The sequence below is a fragment of the Heteronotia binoei genome, chromosome 12 (genome assembly GCF_032191835.1).
Source record: "Heteronotia binoei isolate CCM8104 ecotype False Entrance Well chromosome 12, APGP_CSIRO_Hbin_v1, whole genome shotgun sequence".
NCBI classification, from domain to species: Eukaryota; Metazoa; Chordata; class Lepidosauria; order Squamata; family Gekkonidae; genus Heteronotia; species Heteronotia binoei.
Window position 1 is genome coordinate 52,705,165 of NC_083234.1, and position 16,853 is coordinate 52,722,017.

A 16,853-nucleotide genomic window follows, 5' to 3' on the forward strand; every position below is an offset into this window, starting at 1 on the left:
AGCCCTTCATATGTATATGAGCAAAATTTGACTTAATTGTGTTTCCACCCATAGCTTGAGCTTTTAGTTAATTTCATTTCATTTAAACCCTGCCATTTTCTCTTCCTCATTTTATCCTCACAACAACTTTTCGAGGTCAGTTAGGCAGTGTGGGCACAACTGGACAAAGGTCATCTAGCAAGCTTCCATGGTAAGTGGGGATTCAAACCTGGGCCTTCCATGTTCTATCCCAACCCTCTAACCACTACACCACACTGGCTAGTTTGTATGCCAGAAGTTCCTGTCTGAAATTCTGGCATCTTCTAATCAATTTCTCAAGTAGAAATTTACTTGACCCCCTGAAGAGTTGTTGCCAGTTTTTTAATTACTATTGGACTGTATGGACTAAAGGTTTGACTGTATAAGTTGGCTTCAGACATTTTTGGAGGTGCCCTGCGTACCTTAAGCCATTCTGTTAGAAATTCCTAATGGATAGTACAGTTGGGGGTATTTCAGAATATCAAAGAGGAAGCACACGGGATGCTTTCTTTTTATTGGAGGGTTTCTGTGTTTTGATATTGCTGGCAGTTCAGCAGAAGAAGAAGCCTTAAGCTTTTTCTGCTCTTGTCTTGAAGCCTTTCAATAGAGAAGTTTGTTGTACAGCTAGTGGCAGCTGCGGGTGATAAGGGGTTTGGGCATCACCTGTGTAAGATCAGGCCTTCTGCACATCAAGGTTAGTTGACTGGCGGAAGACGGGAAGATGCACAGGAGGGGGTCATAGGCCACCTGCTGGGTGTGGATCAAAGGGTTCAGGGGTCGAAGGGCACTCTAAGCTTAACCGCCTTGGTCTGTTGAGTAGCTATTTCAGATTGTAAATCTGAAGTCAGTTTCATTAAGTTCTCCTTGCTGTTGTGTTTGGGGCATGAAATAATAAAACACTATATCCACTGCTTCCCCCCTCCTGGCCACCAGATTGATATGTCATGCTGCTGTGTCCTTTAGGTTTATAGTGCAAATATTAACAGTCCACTGCAAAGAAGCCAAAATTGCATGCTTCATGTGGAAACAGATACACTCTTGCTTTCTGAGAATGTCATGAAAAGGCCCAAGTTCTGCAATAGAACCATAAAACTAATAAAAAGGACAATTTTTTTTAAAGTAGCGTTATATTGAAGATCACACAGTGATAAACAGAGTAGCAACTTAGAAAAAAAACCACCCTACACGTACAAAATAATCCAAATCAACCCATAGCCTAAGAACTTTTTAATTTTTTTGTTATTTTATCAAAATATGCTGTGGGGGGGTGTATTGTTGGGCACATCACTTTATTGATGCTGGTGAAAGCACACAGAGCAGGACTTTGGAAATTGATCTTACCAGATGAGCAAGCTCCTGGTGGCAGTGAGTAACCCTAACTCTGCCCCAGCCCATTTAAAGCTTTATAAATAATGACCAGCACTTTGACTTGTGCCTGAAGACAAAATGGCAGTCAATATGTATCTTTTAAGGATGACGTGATGTCTACACTAAATCTTATGTCAGCAAGCAGCTCTACCATTGCATTTTGCACCAACTGACATGTCCAAACATCACCACATAGAGCATTTTGCAGTCATCAATGTGATCAAAGCATGTTGAGCTATGGCCAAATCTTGCCTCTTCAAAGACAAGCCCCTCTGCCCAGTTAGGGCTAGTAACAGCTGGGGATGGGTTACAACTACCTTTTAAGTTGGATGCTGGGGGAACCGTTCTTGAATCCTCAATATCATATCTAGTTTGGTTGGTCCTTCCTGTAACAGGGAACAAAAAGGACAGTGATGAAAGAGGACCTTTTCCTTTCAGCAGTAATTTGATGATGATGATGATGATGATGATGATGATGATGATGTTGGATTTATATCCTGCCCTCCACTCCTAATTTCAGAGTCTCAGAGTGCCTGACAATCTCCTTTACCTTCCTCCCCCACAACAGACACCTTGTGAGGTAGGTGGGACTGAGAGGGCTCTCACAGCAGCTGCCCTTTCAAGGACAACAGCTGCAAGAGCTTTGGCTGACCCAAGGCCATTCCAGCAGCTGCAAGTGGAGGAGTGGGGAATCAAACCCGGTTCTCCCAGATAAGAGTTCGCATACTTAACCACTACACCAAATTGGCCCTCAGTAATTTGTAATTGCTGTGCACTGTTTCATACTTTTCTATACTTTAGTACTTTTTTGTATCAAAAATCGACTGATAATGAGGTTTTGTCAACATGCACATTTATTTAAGTTAGGAAACTAAGTTGCCTTGCTCAGTGATTTCCTTGGAAGGGCTCCAAAGGATGGCTGAAGTTCCCCCTTCCTAAATGGGAAGAGCATTATCTGTCTCCCTGGTGTCACCCTCTATACTAAAGTTGATATGTGCATCTGGCCTCATGTCTATTGGTGTGAGCGTAGCAATTTGGATTGCAGCCAGATCCAAACAAGTAACTCTGTCAGCTGGATTGGCACCTCTTTGATTTACAGCAAATAATGTTTTTCATCTGATGGGGAGAATCACTCCAGTCTGTGATAATGATTAATACTAAATAGGAATAAAGACCCCCAAGCAGTGGATCACCAGCCTGTGTGTGGCTGAGTTGCTGACACAGTTGTAGCAGAGCCTGTTTTGCAGGCAGCTGGAATTGCAAAAAAACAAGTCAACCATAAATAGTAATTCATATACTTTATGACAGACTTGTTTGCTTATGATGATGTGTGAAACTCTTACTAATAGGAGTGGGGAAAGCCTCATCTCCATTAACTCTTTGCTGCTGTTGCTTTGCAATATCTCATTTTTGAGGGGTATGTGTAAGAGAACTTCCTCATGAAATTTCATGAAAGAAATTCTAAGCCTCTGTTCATGAACAGAAATGCAACACCTGCTGATTGTTTGCAGGCACTGTGCTTAGGACTCCCTACTGGCATTCATTCAAAAAGCTAAGGGATTTCTGCAACTCAAGGGGCTATTTTAAAGTGTTTTTCCCCTCAAGGAGAAGCTCCTTGTTGCTGTATTCTTCATCTATCTATCTTATGAGAAGCCACAAAGAATGGATTTATGGTACTTTTTGAACTGGGCTTTCCATAACATGCTGCTTCTCTTAAAAATGGCACAGGAAGATGCAAAGGGCATATGCCACAATCCCTTTGAAGGGGATGCCTCTTTTCCCACTCTGCCAGAGTTAGCACTAGAAAGTACATTCCATTTTCTTCCACCGGCATAATCAGTGCGAGGGCTCAACAGAAAACCTTCTACTTTGCATGCAAAAGATTCCTGGTTCAGTCCCTTGCATTTTCAGCTGGCAGGACCTGGGAATGATCTACAGATTACCTTGGAGAACTGTTGCCAGGCAGGTTAATATTGGATTATGTGGGCCAGTGATCTGATTTAGTATAGAGCATTTTCTTACTAGGAGGGACCACGACTGCATCATAGAGCACATGCTTAGCATCTTCTGTTAAAGGATCTTAGGTTAGCAGGAGTGAAACACTTTCCTTTCTCTGAAACCAAGGCCCGCTTCCTTTGCATTCAAGATTAAAAGGAATGGGTGAATCCTATTGCTTTAATACATAATAACTAGAAAACAGCCAAGAATAGACAGTTCTAGGGTAGAAGGACCAATGGCATGATTCTGGATAAAGTGGCATATCTTGATGTGTGTTTCATTCAGTGGGTCCCTAGCATTTCCAATTAAAGCAATCCAGTCATATGTCAAGGTGTCATGTTTAATTTTATTTTCCAGACCTAAAATGTCTTAGTCTGCTCCTTAGGCTGGTTGTCCTGTTGCATTTAATCCAAAAGGTGTTCTAACATTAGTTCTGAGTTGCATGCAAAATCTGTGACTCTGGCGACAGTGTTGAGATGTCCACAATGAATTTTGTGAGAGCAAGAGCTTCCTCTAGACAGTGTGCCTGGGCCTCCTTCCTGGCTAGCTCTCTGAGCCCTTTTGACCAACTTCTGGCTTCGGTTAAAACTTTACCTGAAGACCTTTTGTTAGGCCTGCTTAGTCCTCTGGGTGTAACTGAGATTCTTTTTTAAATTTTCGTAGGCAGGAAGGAGCCAGTCAGTTGCTCTGCTGCTTCCTGGCTCCCCAAAGAAGCAAGACTCCTGAGCTCTGCTTCAGGTCTATCAGATATGTGCTGAACAAATGACCTTTTGGTTCCTGGAGTTGTGGAGGGGAGGGTCCTTTCCGTTTCTCAAAGGCTGCTGCTCTGATTGCAAGGGAAGAATCACCCTTTCAAGTTACGACATTTTAAAGTGAAAACCTTAAAACCTCCCAACCCCTCTGGTTAGCAAGTGTCTCATCATTGCCTGAAAACTGTCTGTTCTTAGATGCTGTACTCTCTTGGATGACATGAAAGTTGTGGTTTGTGAAACAACTTGGGAACCTGGCAATATATTTGGTAGTCTTTGTAATTTCACTAGTTGGTTTGTTCCTGAGGTACTTTCTTTGAAATAGAGGGACTTCGAAAGAAGGTTTTGTGGTTTCCAGTGACTTGACTTTGCAGAGATGAAAATGTGCAAGCAATACAAATTGGCCTCTGAAGGAGTTGTATGTAGTTAAAATCTCGTAACATTACACTCATGTGGCATGTTCAGTTGTCATCTTGAACTTGTAACCAGCTGGGGAGGGGGGAGCCACAGTCCATCCTGACCAGATGAACCTTTGCAGCTCCATGCTGCTGCCATTTGACTACTTTTCTGCAGGCTAGTCATCAGGAAGGCACAGATACCCTATCAGCTACCTCCTCTGCACAGGAGCATTATGCCTGAGGGGTGGAAGGAGCCAGCCACTCCTTCCTAGATACAGCTAGTAGAACCAGGAAGCCATGAAGCTTTTCTTTCAGAGAAGATGCTGGAAATGTCCTGTGGAACATATTTGGAAGGTATGATGTGAAAGTTTGAGGCAGTTGATAGGAGGAAAAAGAAGGACCAGATTTCACCTTAACTTTTGTCAGGAGCTGAATAAAAACTCAGATATTGTACAGAGGCCAGGACATGTGAGCTTTATGAATATGTTTTCCTTGTGGATCTCATTTACACTGATTGTGTCTGAACTGGCAGAGCCTAATCAGGAAAGAAATTTTGGAATGATGGATATGTCCATGAAAATATTTACATACTGTATAACAGTGATGACAAATTCCGTGCCTTTATTAGGCTCAATCATTATGGTCATCTTCAGAGGCCCTGCTTTGGATGCCCCTGCAACCTGGGAAAGGAGTGGATGCAACCCGGGAAAGGGCCTTCTGGGTCATGGCACCAAAGTTCTGGAACTTTCTGCTCAGGGAGATTGATCCATGCCTGTCTTTTTCCATCTTCCACAAGCATGTGAAGACTTGTTTTGTTTGGCGTTCCATTAGTGATCCTTCCTTCCTATGTTTTTTATTAATCCCTTTAAAACTCTCTAAAGTGTTTTAATGATGTATGTTTGGAAGGATTGATTTTAATGGTTTTATAATATGATTTTATCTCCTATGTTTTAAACTGTTGGCTACCTTGGCAGCCCTTATAAGGGTTATACATTTTGTAAATAGGCTACCTTGGCAGCCCTTATAAATTTTGTAAATAGCTGGTAAGCCACTGTAGGAAAGGATACTGGACTACTGGACCATTAGTTTGATCTAGCAGGCTTCTATTTGTGTTCTTATATTTTCTTGTGACTTCATTGTTTTCAGAAGGTTAGAAACATGGCCGTAGAAGATGTTGTCATTCTTAATGTTGACACTAACACACTGGAAACCCCTTTTGATGATCTTCAGAGCCTTCCAAATGATGTGGTAAGTATAACTGGCTTGGATCTTGTGCTGATGGCACAGAAGTTTAAAATGTGATGTTTAAAATCCACCCCCCTCCCGCAGCCTTGAAGAACATGAGGGAGACTCTAAGGTTAAAGGTCAACTGGGTCCTTCTGTTCTGATTCGTATCATTTCTCAGAACTTGGCACTAAGCAGTGATGGTTACACACTCCCTTATTTTGTATTTTCTCTTGTGTCTTGATAAAGGACTCTTTATGTTGGGGTCAGGCCACTTGTGTTTCTCCATGGGAAGCATAGTTGCTGTTGCTGCTCCTTAATTCTGGGTGAAAGGAAGTGCCATGTCCAGAGAATTCTAAAGGACAACACAATAAGAACTTCCCAGTTTGATTCCATAATAGATATTTTCTGTAGAGATGTAAGCCAGCCCTTGGACTGCTGCAGCAGATGTTTATCTATAAGTTTTAGTGTAGCTGATAACTGGCACAGCTCAAAGCCTCAGTGTGCCTCTTTTTGGCAACCCTCCTGAGGCAGACTACTGTTATTATCCATCTATCTGTTGATGGATGGATGGCCAGATTCAACCCCAGAGGTGTTAACCAGGGCATTACAGGCCATGGAGGGATGCCTTAAACGGAGCTGAGTGAAACTTAATCCAATGAAGATGGAAGTTCTGTACCTGAGCTGTGGGGATCTCGGATCAGGAATCCAGCTCCTAATTCTTGATGGGGGATGTCTTTAGCACCAGCACCGAGGGTGAAGAGTCTAGGGGTTATCCAGGATTCCTCCCTCTCCCTGGAGGTCCATGTTGCCACCATTGTTAGATCAGCCTTTTATCATCTTTGGCTGGTCAAGCAAATGGTTCCCTCTCTCACTTCCCAGGACTTAGCTATAGTGATCCATGCAATGGTCACTTCCAGGCTAGATTATTACAACTCACTTTATGTGGGGCTAACCTTGAACTTGATCCGAAAACTGCAGCTAGTGCAGAATGCGGTGGCATGTGTGCCTGCGTGGGCTCACATGCAGCCAGTACTCCACCGACTGCACCGGCTACCTATAGAGTAATGGATCTAGTTAGTTCTAGTGCTGTCTTTTAAGCCCTATGCAGTCAGTGACTTGAATCTCTTAGGGACCATCTCTTCCCATATGTGGCCTGCAGAGCTTTGAGCTCAACTGACCAACATCTTCTGGTTGTCCGTGGCCCAAAGGATGTCTGGCTAGCTTCAATTTTTCAGGCCTTTTCAGCCCTGGCCCCAGCCTGGTGGAACAAGCTCCCAGTTGAGATCAGGACTCTGTGGGACCTGTTACAATTATGCAGGGCCTGCAAGATGGAGTTGTTCCACTGGGCTTTTTGCTGAGATAGCAGACATCCAAATTTTTCCATTCTTGGTTTCCCCTACTGGTAGCCCAGGCCTTGTGGCCAGCGGCTAATACCTATCAGCAGTGCTTAGAATGTTCCATCAGAGTGTTGACACTGAGGCAATGTCTTATGTTGGTTCTCTGTTATGATTCTAATTTCAACTTTCTTATTTTATGTGTAAATTTTATACTGTTTTATCATCACAACTTATGTGACCTTGTAACCCACCCTGAGTTTGCTTGTAGGGAGGGTGGGATATAAATTGAAGTGAATGTGAAGGACCAAGGCAGAAGGAGTGAAGCTTTCCTGAAGGCAGCAAGTTTGAACTTGGGGGCTTTTGATTCATGTCCTTGGTCACTGGTGATTGTATTAGTGCGTGACCATTTTGATCCTTTTATTCCTGGTGCTTCCCATTCAGTGGATTGATGTGACTTACCTCAGGGTCCATCTATTGCATTTCAGTGGCTGAGTGGGGATTTGAACCTGGCTTTCCTGCATCTAAGTCCAGTTCTTATGCTGTACTTGGGAGGGGGGAGGTCAATGAGTTGTAGGGATGAGAAGTCTCTGATTCAATAGCTTCTCATTAGCTTTTGTACAATTTAACTCTTCAACACAACAAAGTTAATTTTCATTTATCCAGACTGTTTGCGTGTAGTGAAGGGCCAGCGTATCTCATTCTCTATAGAACACACTTGTAAAATGGATGGAATTATGTGCAGAAGGGCTGGATTCAGGGAGTCCCAGGCCTCATGCATGGGGATATGATTTGTCAACAATCAAGTATAATATTTGATTTTATGGGCTTTCATGAAAGGAGCCATTGTGAGGGGGGCAGTGGAACATCAGAAGAGACCTCGCCAAATAAACCCAAAACTGAAAGCCTTGGAATGTCATAAATTTTAAGAGACTTCCTTCCGTTTGTTATTTCCTTTTATAACAAAAAAGAGCTACATTTTGCTAGTTAAAGCTTCTTGATTCAGTTTTCTGCTGTTCTGCTTAAAGGCTACATTTTTATTTTGAAGGATGTTTTGTAGCGTCACAGAGGAAGTACTGCCAGCAAATTCAATTAACCAGCCTGGCTCACAACAAAAATGTGCATGGTTTAGGCCCCCCCCCCCCACACACACAAAAGCTGTTTCGTAAACACAGCTGGGTTTAATATTGTCTGTAACAAAGCTTTAACTAGCATTCTCTTGCTTTTAGCCATTAATGTTTCCTGATATATTCTTTCCACCCTTTATATTACTTTGGTACCTGGATAACAAAGCTTTCTCTTCTGCTTAAGATGGTTCCCCATTATGAATCTGACCATTACAGAGCAGCTGCCCCGCTTGTTGTATTTGTATGGAGTTTTTCAGTTTTGCATGTGTTGTGTGTTTGAAACCTAGCTTGGTTCATATGTTTCTGGCTGTACAAATATGTTTAAAGCTGATCCATTGCGCTTTTTCCCCCTGGGGAAGCATAGGAATTTATTGATTTATTTATCCAGGAACCTGCCCAAGGCAGCTTGCAAAATAAGAAAAAGAATAAAAACAAAACATTGAGATATTAATTAATTAATTAAAAAAACTCAGCCTAATATAAAAATGTAGATCATAAAAACAGTCTAATATCGACTTATAATAGTTTCCATACTAAAACTGGGTTTAAAAACCCTTAATGAAAAGCCTAGGTGAACACAGAACATTTCGACCTGGCACCGAAAAGAAATCAGTGTAGATGCCAAGCAAGCCTTGAGGGGAGGAACATTACATAAGCGATGTGCAACTTCTGAAGAAGTCCTGTCTCTGGTTGCTACCTGCCTCATTTTTGAAAGTACTAAACAAGCCTAGGGACCACAGTGGAAATAGGAAAAACAAAGGAGAACCAACACCGTGAAATACTTAAACTAATATACTAAGATCCTTGAGAAATGACTTCGTTTGAAATGTACAGAACAGAGCTAGCTATCCATTGGATCATATTGATATTTATTTGTACATTGAGTCATATATAGCCTGGTGCCTTTACATTTATGGCATCAGAATTTATGGTTCAAGGAAAAAAGCACAAAGAAAAAAAGCCCAAAGGAAAAAGCCCTCGGACATAAATGCTCACAGGAAAAAAGCCCTCATGGAAAAATGCCCACATAGAAAGAAGCCCACACGGAAAAAAGCCCATGCTGAAAGAAGCTTCCATGGAAAATAGCCCCCATGGAAAAATATGTAATTTCAGTAATTTCATAATTATAGAATGGATCTTTGTATATTAATTTAAGTATTTCACAGTGTGGATTCTCTTTAGTGTTTCACTTTTGAAAACAGCAGCAAGTGCAGGACTTGTGACACATATCTTAATTGCTAGGCTGAACAATACGGGAGGAGGTAGTCATAGAATCATAGAATCACAGAGTTGGAAGGGACCATACAGGCCATCTAGTCCAACCCCCTGCTCAATGCAGGATCAGTCTAGAACATTCCTGACAAATGTTTGTCCAGCCACTGCTTAAAGACTGCCAGTGAGGGGGAGCTCACCACCTCCTTCAGTAGCTGATTCCACTGTTGAACAATTCTTACTATAAAAAAAAGTTTTTCCTAATATCCAGTTGGTACTTTCCCACCTTCAAGCACCCTGGCTCCAAGCCATATAGGGCTTTAAAGGGTAAGAACATGCACTTGAATTGTGGCCAGATATAAATGGACAGCTGGTGCAGACCTTTCAGCCCTGGGGAGATCCAACCTCTGTGTCCTGCACCTGGCTATAGTCTGGCTGTTGCATTTTGGATGAGCTAACGTTTCCAGTTCATTTTCAAAGGCAACCCAATGTAAAGTATGTTACTGTAATCTACCCTAGATACAGTGAGAGCATGGGTCACCATGGCTGGATCATGCTGAAAGCTGATTAAAGGCACTGTGTGCTACAGAGGAGACCTGGGCCTCCAGGTCTAGGCCACAATCCAGCAGTATCCCCAACCTATGCACCTGTTCCTTCAGGGAGAGTGCAGCTCTACAACAGGTTGACTCCTCAGTCCTCAAGCAGCTTTGTCATCAAACAGCAGCACCTCAATCTTGTCTGGATTGAGATTGAGTTTATTGATCCTCATCCATCCCATTACTGTCTCCATGTACCTTCTAGTGCACATAAGACTCCCCTTGGCTCATCTCATTTGGAAGCTGCCTATTTATTTTACAATGTATACCCTTTCCTGTCTTGTGCTCAAGGCACTTTACAAAAATACATCACTAAAACACTAGAGATATCATATTGTAAGTTAAATACTTGGTAAAAACAACACCAACACAAAGGTCCATCACAAAGGTCTGAAACAGTTGATCTAAACCCATGATTTTTAAAAAAGGACTGTTGCATGCCCTGTGGAAAGCTGTAAATGAGGGTGCTTTCTGAGGTAATGGGAATTTTGCAGGGCTTTTTTTAAGCAGGAGCACACAGGAATGGAGTTCCAGCTGACTTGACATCAAGGGGTGTGGCCTAATATGCAAATGTCTCTTGTCTGCTGTTGGATGCCTGTCACCAGTCAGTACTGTACCTCATGGTTTGCTGGATTGGGGGACAGATCAAGATGAGTAGCTGTGTTAGTCTGTTGTAGTAGTTTGTAGCAGTAGAAAAGAGCAAGAGTCCAGTAGGACCTTAAAGACTAACAAAATTTGTGGAAGGATAAGAGCTTTAGTCACTGCTCACTTCTTCAGGCACCTGAAGTTGAACGCAAACAGATGATAGCCATATATACTAAAGTTATTCTTTTAATCTGTTAAAACACCTTCATTATCCTGTGTGCCAGTGGTCCCCAACCTTTTTGGCCCCAGGGACCGGCCGGCATCAGGGCTGGCCCACCCACCGCAGCCCCAGAGCTGGCAGTGTAGGGGCACGGAATTCGGCTTCCTGCTCCCCGCCCCTCCCCCCGCAGCACCTCCTCCCTCCGTTTCCCTGCGATGCCGCTTCTGCCTCGCCCCCCTCCCTGCGGCGCCTCCTCCTCCTCCTCCATTTCTCCAAGTTTAAGGCTGGGGAAGGTGGTGGTGAAGCACCTCCCCGGCTCTTTAAAGGCCAGCCCCCTGCCAATCAGCTGATCAGTGGGGAAAGACGAGCAGCCAGATGAAAAAGCCACACTGCCCTTGCCTCCTAGAGGACAAATGGAGGGAGGAGGAAGTGCTGCAGGGGCGGGGCGGCGAGGCTGTGCGTCGCTGTGGGAGGGCAGGGCAGCAGGACTGCGCAGCCTGGTTGCTAACACCCCACAGACCGATACCGGTCCGCAGACCGGTGGCTGGGGACCCCTGCTGTATGCCAATTTGCTGCCCACACCCTATATGGATGACTGTTATTTCTATTTCCATTTCATTTTATCTAAAGAAGTGTGTTCACTTAAGGTTGCCACTAAACTCAAACTTTGTTCTGTTTCCACAAACTTTGTTAGTCTTTGAGGTGCTACTGGACTGTTGCTCTGTTCTACCGGATTGGGAAAGGCAGTGTGATATAATGGTGATTCCCCTTGGGATTCGGGTGACCCACATTCAAATCCCTCTTCTGCCATTGAGTTTTTTGGATGATAATGATGAACAAGTTACTCTATCTCCATTTCATCTTCCTCACAGAATGGTCGTGTAGTGTTCATATCTGGCTTTTCTCTTTGTTTGTAACCCTTAGTTCACCTCAGTCTTTGGGTCTGAGTCGTGTTTTATTTTTACAAATCCACATGACCCTTTTGAGTTGACCATTACAGTAGTCTGGAGGTGAGATTTCTTGGAGCAGACCTTGACTTCTTGGACAGTCCATTCAGTCTGATTATCATGCAGCATCAACAAGTCAGAGAATCTCCCTGCTGAGAGGAGAGTTGTGACCATCAGTACATACTTCCTGCTCTTCTGACTGTGGTTGTAACAGGAACTTTGTGAATACTCCTCACTCTGCAGTTGTTTTGCTTAAGTCTTCCTTCTGGACAAGTTATCTTAGTTTTATTTAGGGGATCTTTTCTTCTTCTTGGCCCAGGCACCTAAGTTACAGTGGCTTTCTTTCCAAAGGGGAGGTTCTGCTTTCAGACAGCCATTGCCTTATCTTCCTGAATTCAATAAGGATGATTCCTGTTTGCATTGCTTTAAAATTCACTATGCAACCCATAAAAAGAAGATTTCCCCATCTCTGGTTCTGTCTTAAACATTCTTTTAAACTGCTTCAAGACCAACAAAGTGACTCTCTGTCTCTCCAGGGGTTCTCCATTAGCTTCTGTGGTACAAAAGCAGGAGCCCTTTCCTATTCCCTGGGCTACCCAGCAGTTGCTACCAGTGCTGCTGATTAGATCTGTTGTGCGAATCATTAGTATCTCTTAATCAGTGGTTTGTGGACTCACAAGAGGGGTGCTTTCCTTTGTAACAAGGAATATATGGGCCTTGACATTCTTTGTATGGGTTCTGGCGCGGCACAGACTACTCAGATTGTCATTACAATATGGCTACTAGAGTTCTGTGCCTGAAACAGGGAGGCACTACTTCTTTCTTTCTCTCTTGCCTTGCCATAGACCCTTTGGTACAGTTGTGTTCAGCAATGTATTGCAGCCATTAATTTTTCTAACCTTGACAACATCACAGCAGATGCCTTCATCAGAGTGGGAGAGTCCACCCTTGAATGGTTCCTCTTTCCCCATTACCTGGAGCTGATATTCCAGATCCAATGATGTGGACTCTTGCCCACAAAGGCTTATGCTCTTATTAATCTGCAGTCTTCAAAGTGCTGCAGGGTTGGGTGGTTCTTTTATTTTTTGCATTGATTTTTCAGCAAAAGTAGAACTTGCATGCCCTGGTGGAATCTGTAACCTTATAGGGCTTGTAAAGCAGCTTGCATATTAACAATGCTGAAAAAGTTGGAATGAATGTTATGCAGATAATTCCCACTGGAAAATCTCCATCACCCGGAGATTGGATCCCTGAAAGTCAAAGTGCAGTAAGCTGCATCAGACAGGAGAAAAGTGATGGTTGGACTCTGTCCTTTAGCCTAGTTAGGTTCCTTATGTTCTTCCCAGGTGAAGGTGAGTATCCATAATGCTTTTCAGGTCACCAACACAAAACAAGACAACCTAGTAAATTTTTTCTCTGCTTTTATAACCATTGGCATCTGTGATGAAGCAGAATGCATGCTTTGTCCTTGGTCACTTCTCAGGCTACAGGTCTGTCTTTTTAGAAATTGGGCTTTAGCAAAAATCGTACAATTCTTTGTACACAGAACTGTGCACTTTTAAACTGCCACAAATCAGGAACCTCAAAGTTCAGCATTGTTTTAGCACATCAAAATGTTTGGGGAATTAAATCTTGTGAATAAGCTAAGGGGTGTGATTATTTTATTCTCAGACATTTTTTCTAGTTTGTTAGCATGTTCTTAGGATGAAGTTCATGCATACACATGGATATTTGGCATTTTTTTAAAATTGTGATTATTTATACTTGCCAAATTGATCATATGAACACAAAGATCATATGAACACAAAGAGTTGTTTTCCTAAATGTCGCTCTCTTTTTCAAAGCTTGCATGAGTTAGATTTTTATCTTCCTGAAATTGTGTTTTCAAGACAATGTGTTTTTCTTGCTTTATTCATGTTGACAATTAGAAAGCCTTGGACCTAATTAAAAGAATTTTCACAAGCACCTCTACTGAACCATTTCATTATGCTGCACTGCACAGATTGCATTTCGAAACATGGTGATAGCTTAAATCTGACCTTTAATCCTGAGCTGCCAAGAGTATGAAAATCTTCTTTAAAAACACTTCTAAGGATTGGCTGTGCCTGCTTTGGAAAGACTCAGTCTCCATCCAAGTCGGGAAAACATGCGGCTGTCCATGAAGCAGAACAGCTTGGTGTTGCATGCCCATTTTTAGTTCCTTGTATGTGGCTTTTCCCTGGAACATAGAGAGAACTCTTCCAGCCACTCTGCCAGGGGCTTTTGAAGCAAGAACGTGACTCACCATTTTTTATTTATTTACATTATTTATAATCTGCCTTTCCCATAGGGACACAAGGCAGATTACATACAGTGAGTCATGAGTACAAAGTCTGATCAGAACATTATAACTTCAGTTCTGTACCATGGTAATCAACAATCAGAGAGTGCCTCTGTGCATTAATATGCCTTGGTCACTATAGGTCCATGCCAACCAGTTTCCACACATCTGTGGGTTTCAGTCCCTGAATCTCTTTCTCTGTATTAACCACAACCAAGGGTGTGTGAGAGCCCCAAGCCTTGAGCTGCTGTAGCTGAGTAGGCCAGATTTGGGTTACTGGAACTGGAAATGACTTTTACTTGAGACTCTGACCTGCCTCCCAGACTTACTCCTTGCTACGGTAGACCAGGACTAGAAAATATGTTGACCTGTAGGAAGAAAAGAAGAAAGTAGTAATTCTGGTTTGATGTAACATCTGGCATCTTCTCAGTGCCTCCCAAAATTGTCCTTGTACTGATTACTCAGGGCCAGGCCTGTACAGTGCTGAGGAAAAAATCTATATATTCCAGGTGCCTGATAAAGGGAACATTGACTCTTGAAAGCTTATACTCTGAAAATCTTGGTCTCTAAGGTGCCACTGGACTTGAATCTAGCTGCTCTACTGCAGACTGACATGGCTGCCCTCTGAAAATATATTCCAGACTTGTAAAGGCAAGGATCAGCTTCCATAAAACCTGAGTTTTCTTCAATCTTGGCTGAAAGTGCTTGGCTTAGATCCGTAAGAGCAGTCAGACCAATGGCCAATCTATTCCAGCATCTTGTTTCACAGAGTAGCCAACCAGATGCCCCTGCAAAGACTGCACACATGGCATAGGGGCCAAAGCAACCTCTTGCTGTTGCATCCGAGCACAGATAACAAGAAGGGTGCTCTAACTGCAGAGTTCCATTTAATTGTCATGGCTGATATTCATTGATATCCTATGTCTGATATCCTATGCTCCATGGATGTATGTAATCCCCTTTTAAAACCAATAAACTTGTGGCCATTACATCCTGTGACAATGAATGTTTCAAATTCTGTACTCTTTGAAGAGCTGTTATTGAGGCACTACCAATCAACATCACAATGTCTACAAATTCTGAGACCATTTCTGCCCAAGTGCAAAAGCCTCCTCATTGGCATTCTGAAATGATCAAAATTTGTAAAACTTTCCTCACAACTGTTTGCCTCCCCAGGAAAAGATCCGAATTTAATGTCGCATTACCTTGTTTTTTCCAAATCCACTTTTTGAAAAGTGGATTTTCTTAGTTGGCAACTAAGGAGGAGCAGGGGACCTTTGAAATGGCAGCAACCATGCTGTTCTCACAACACATCCAGCTTGATTTATTTATTAGGCTTATTTTCATAAAGGGCTCAGGGTGAATCACAACATAAATTGAGCAATAAAAACCTACAATTCAAATTTGAAACAATACAATAAAACCAAACAGTAGAACAATAAAATGAAACAAGGTACATCACCGGCGGAAAGGGCACATTTCACAAAGTACAACAGTTTTTTGGCCCAAGAAAAGTGATGGTGTTAATCAGATTCAGCACCACAACAAGGCTGTAAAACATGATGTCACAACAAGGGAGGCCAACTGATAGAATAGTTGGTGGAATAGGACGCCCATTGCCTCAGCCAAAAGCCCAGTGGAACAGCAGTAGTTCTGGTAGGGCCCAGATCTCCATAGGGAGCTGATTCCACCAGGCAGGGACCAGGGCCGAAAAAGCCCTGGCCCTGGTTGAGGCAAGACGAACGTCCTTTGGACCAGGGGTTGTCAGGAGGTGCTGTGTAGCAGATTGCAACGCCCTCTGGGGCGTATATGGGGAAAGGCGGTCCCTCAAGTATGTCAGTCCCAGGCTGTGTAAGGCTTTGAATCTCCTTAACAGTTTTATGATGTGTTATCACTATTGTATATGCACACAAAAAAGGAGGAGGTTCCATCACTGACGAAGTACACAATGACACATTTAGCTTGCTTCATAATTATTAAATAACACTTTTATGAATTGGTGTATCCAGTCAGATGATTATGAAAGTAATACTGTTTTCATTAGGATTTTGTGGGAATCTTTGTTGTCCATTTTTTTTACTTGGCAACTAAGGAGTAGCCAGGGACCTTTACAATGGCAGCAATCATGCTGTTCCCCACGATGCATCTAGCCTTTTTCACAATGTTATGATGTTATAACATTATTGTGTATGCAAAGAAAGAGGGTTCCATCACTGAAGAAGTGCGTGATGACACATTTTGCATGCTTCATAATTATTGAATAACAGTGTTAAGGATTGATATAGCCAGGTTGACGATTACCATTCATTTTCTTAGTTGGTGACTAAGGAGGAGCAAGGGACATTTGCAATGGCAGCAATCATGCTGTTCCCCAGGATACATCCAGCCCTTTTTCACCATGTGATGATGTTATAACATTACTGCATATGCAAAAAAAAAGAGGAGGAGGAGGTTCTGTCCTGATAAAGTACAAGATGACATGGCCTCACAGCCTCATTTCAAAGGAAGTGTGGAACACATGGGGAGGGTTAGATCTTAAGTCAAGAACAAATCCCCCAAAATGCCTTTTTTAGGAAGGGGTACTGCAAATCCCCAGAGCATCAGCTGGGGATTCAACTCACTGGGAAACAGCGGCAACACTGAGGTGCAGAAAAGGTCTAATACAGCAGGGTGTGGGGTGATCCTCCACTTTCACCACTATACGTATAATTTTACATTCTTCTGTCATATCCCCCTTCCTTATCTCTCTAAATT

The 16,853-nt window shown here is 42.7% G+C and overlaps 1 protein-coding gene across 12 annotated transcripts in view; it reads left to right on the plus strand.

Annotated features, from left to right (window-relative positions):
- DENND1A (DENN domain containing 1A) overlaps positions 1–16,853 on the plus strand; it is a 373,611-nt gene that overhangs the window by 266,575 nt on the left and 90,183 nt on the right. For all 12 annotated transcript variants that reach the window (XM_060251436.1, XM_060251437.1, XM_060251442.1 and 9 more), the window contains exon 12: positions 5,678–5,779. In XM_060251436.1, coding sequence (XP_060107419.1) covers positions 5,678–5,779 — 102 coding nt within the window. The remainder of the gene's footprint in view (positions 1–5,677; positions 5,780–16,853) is intronic.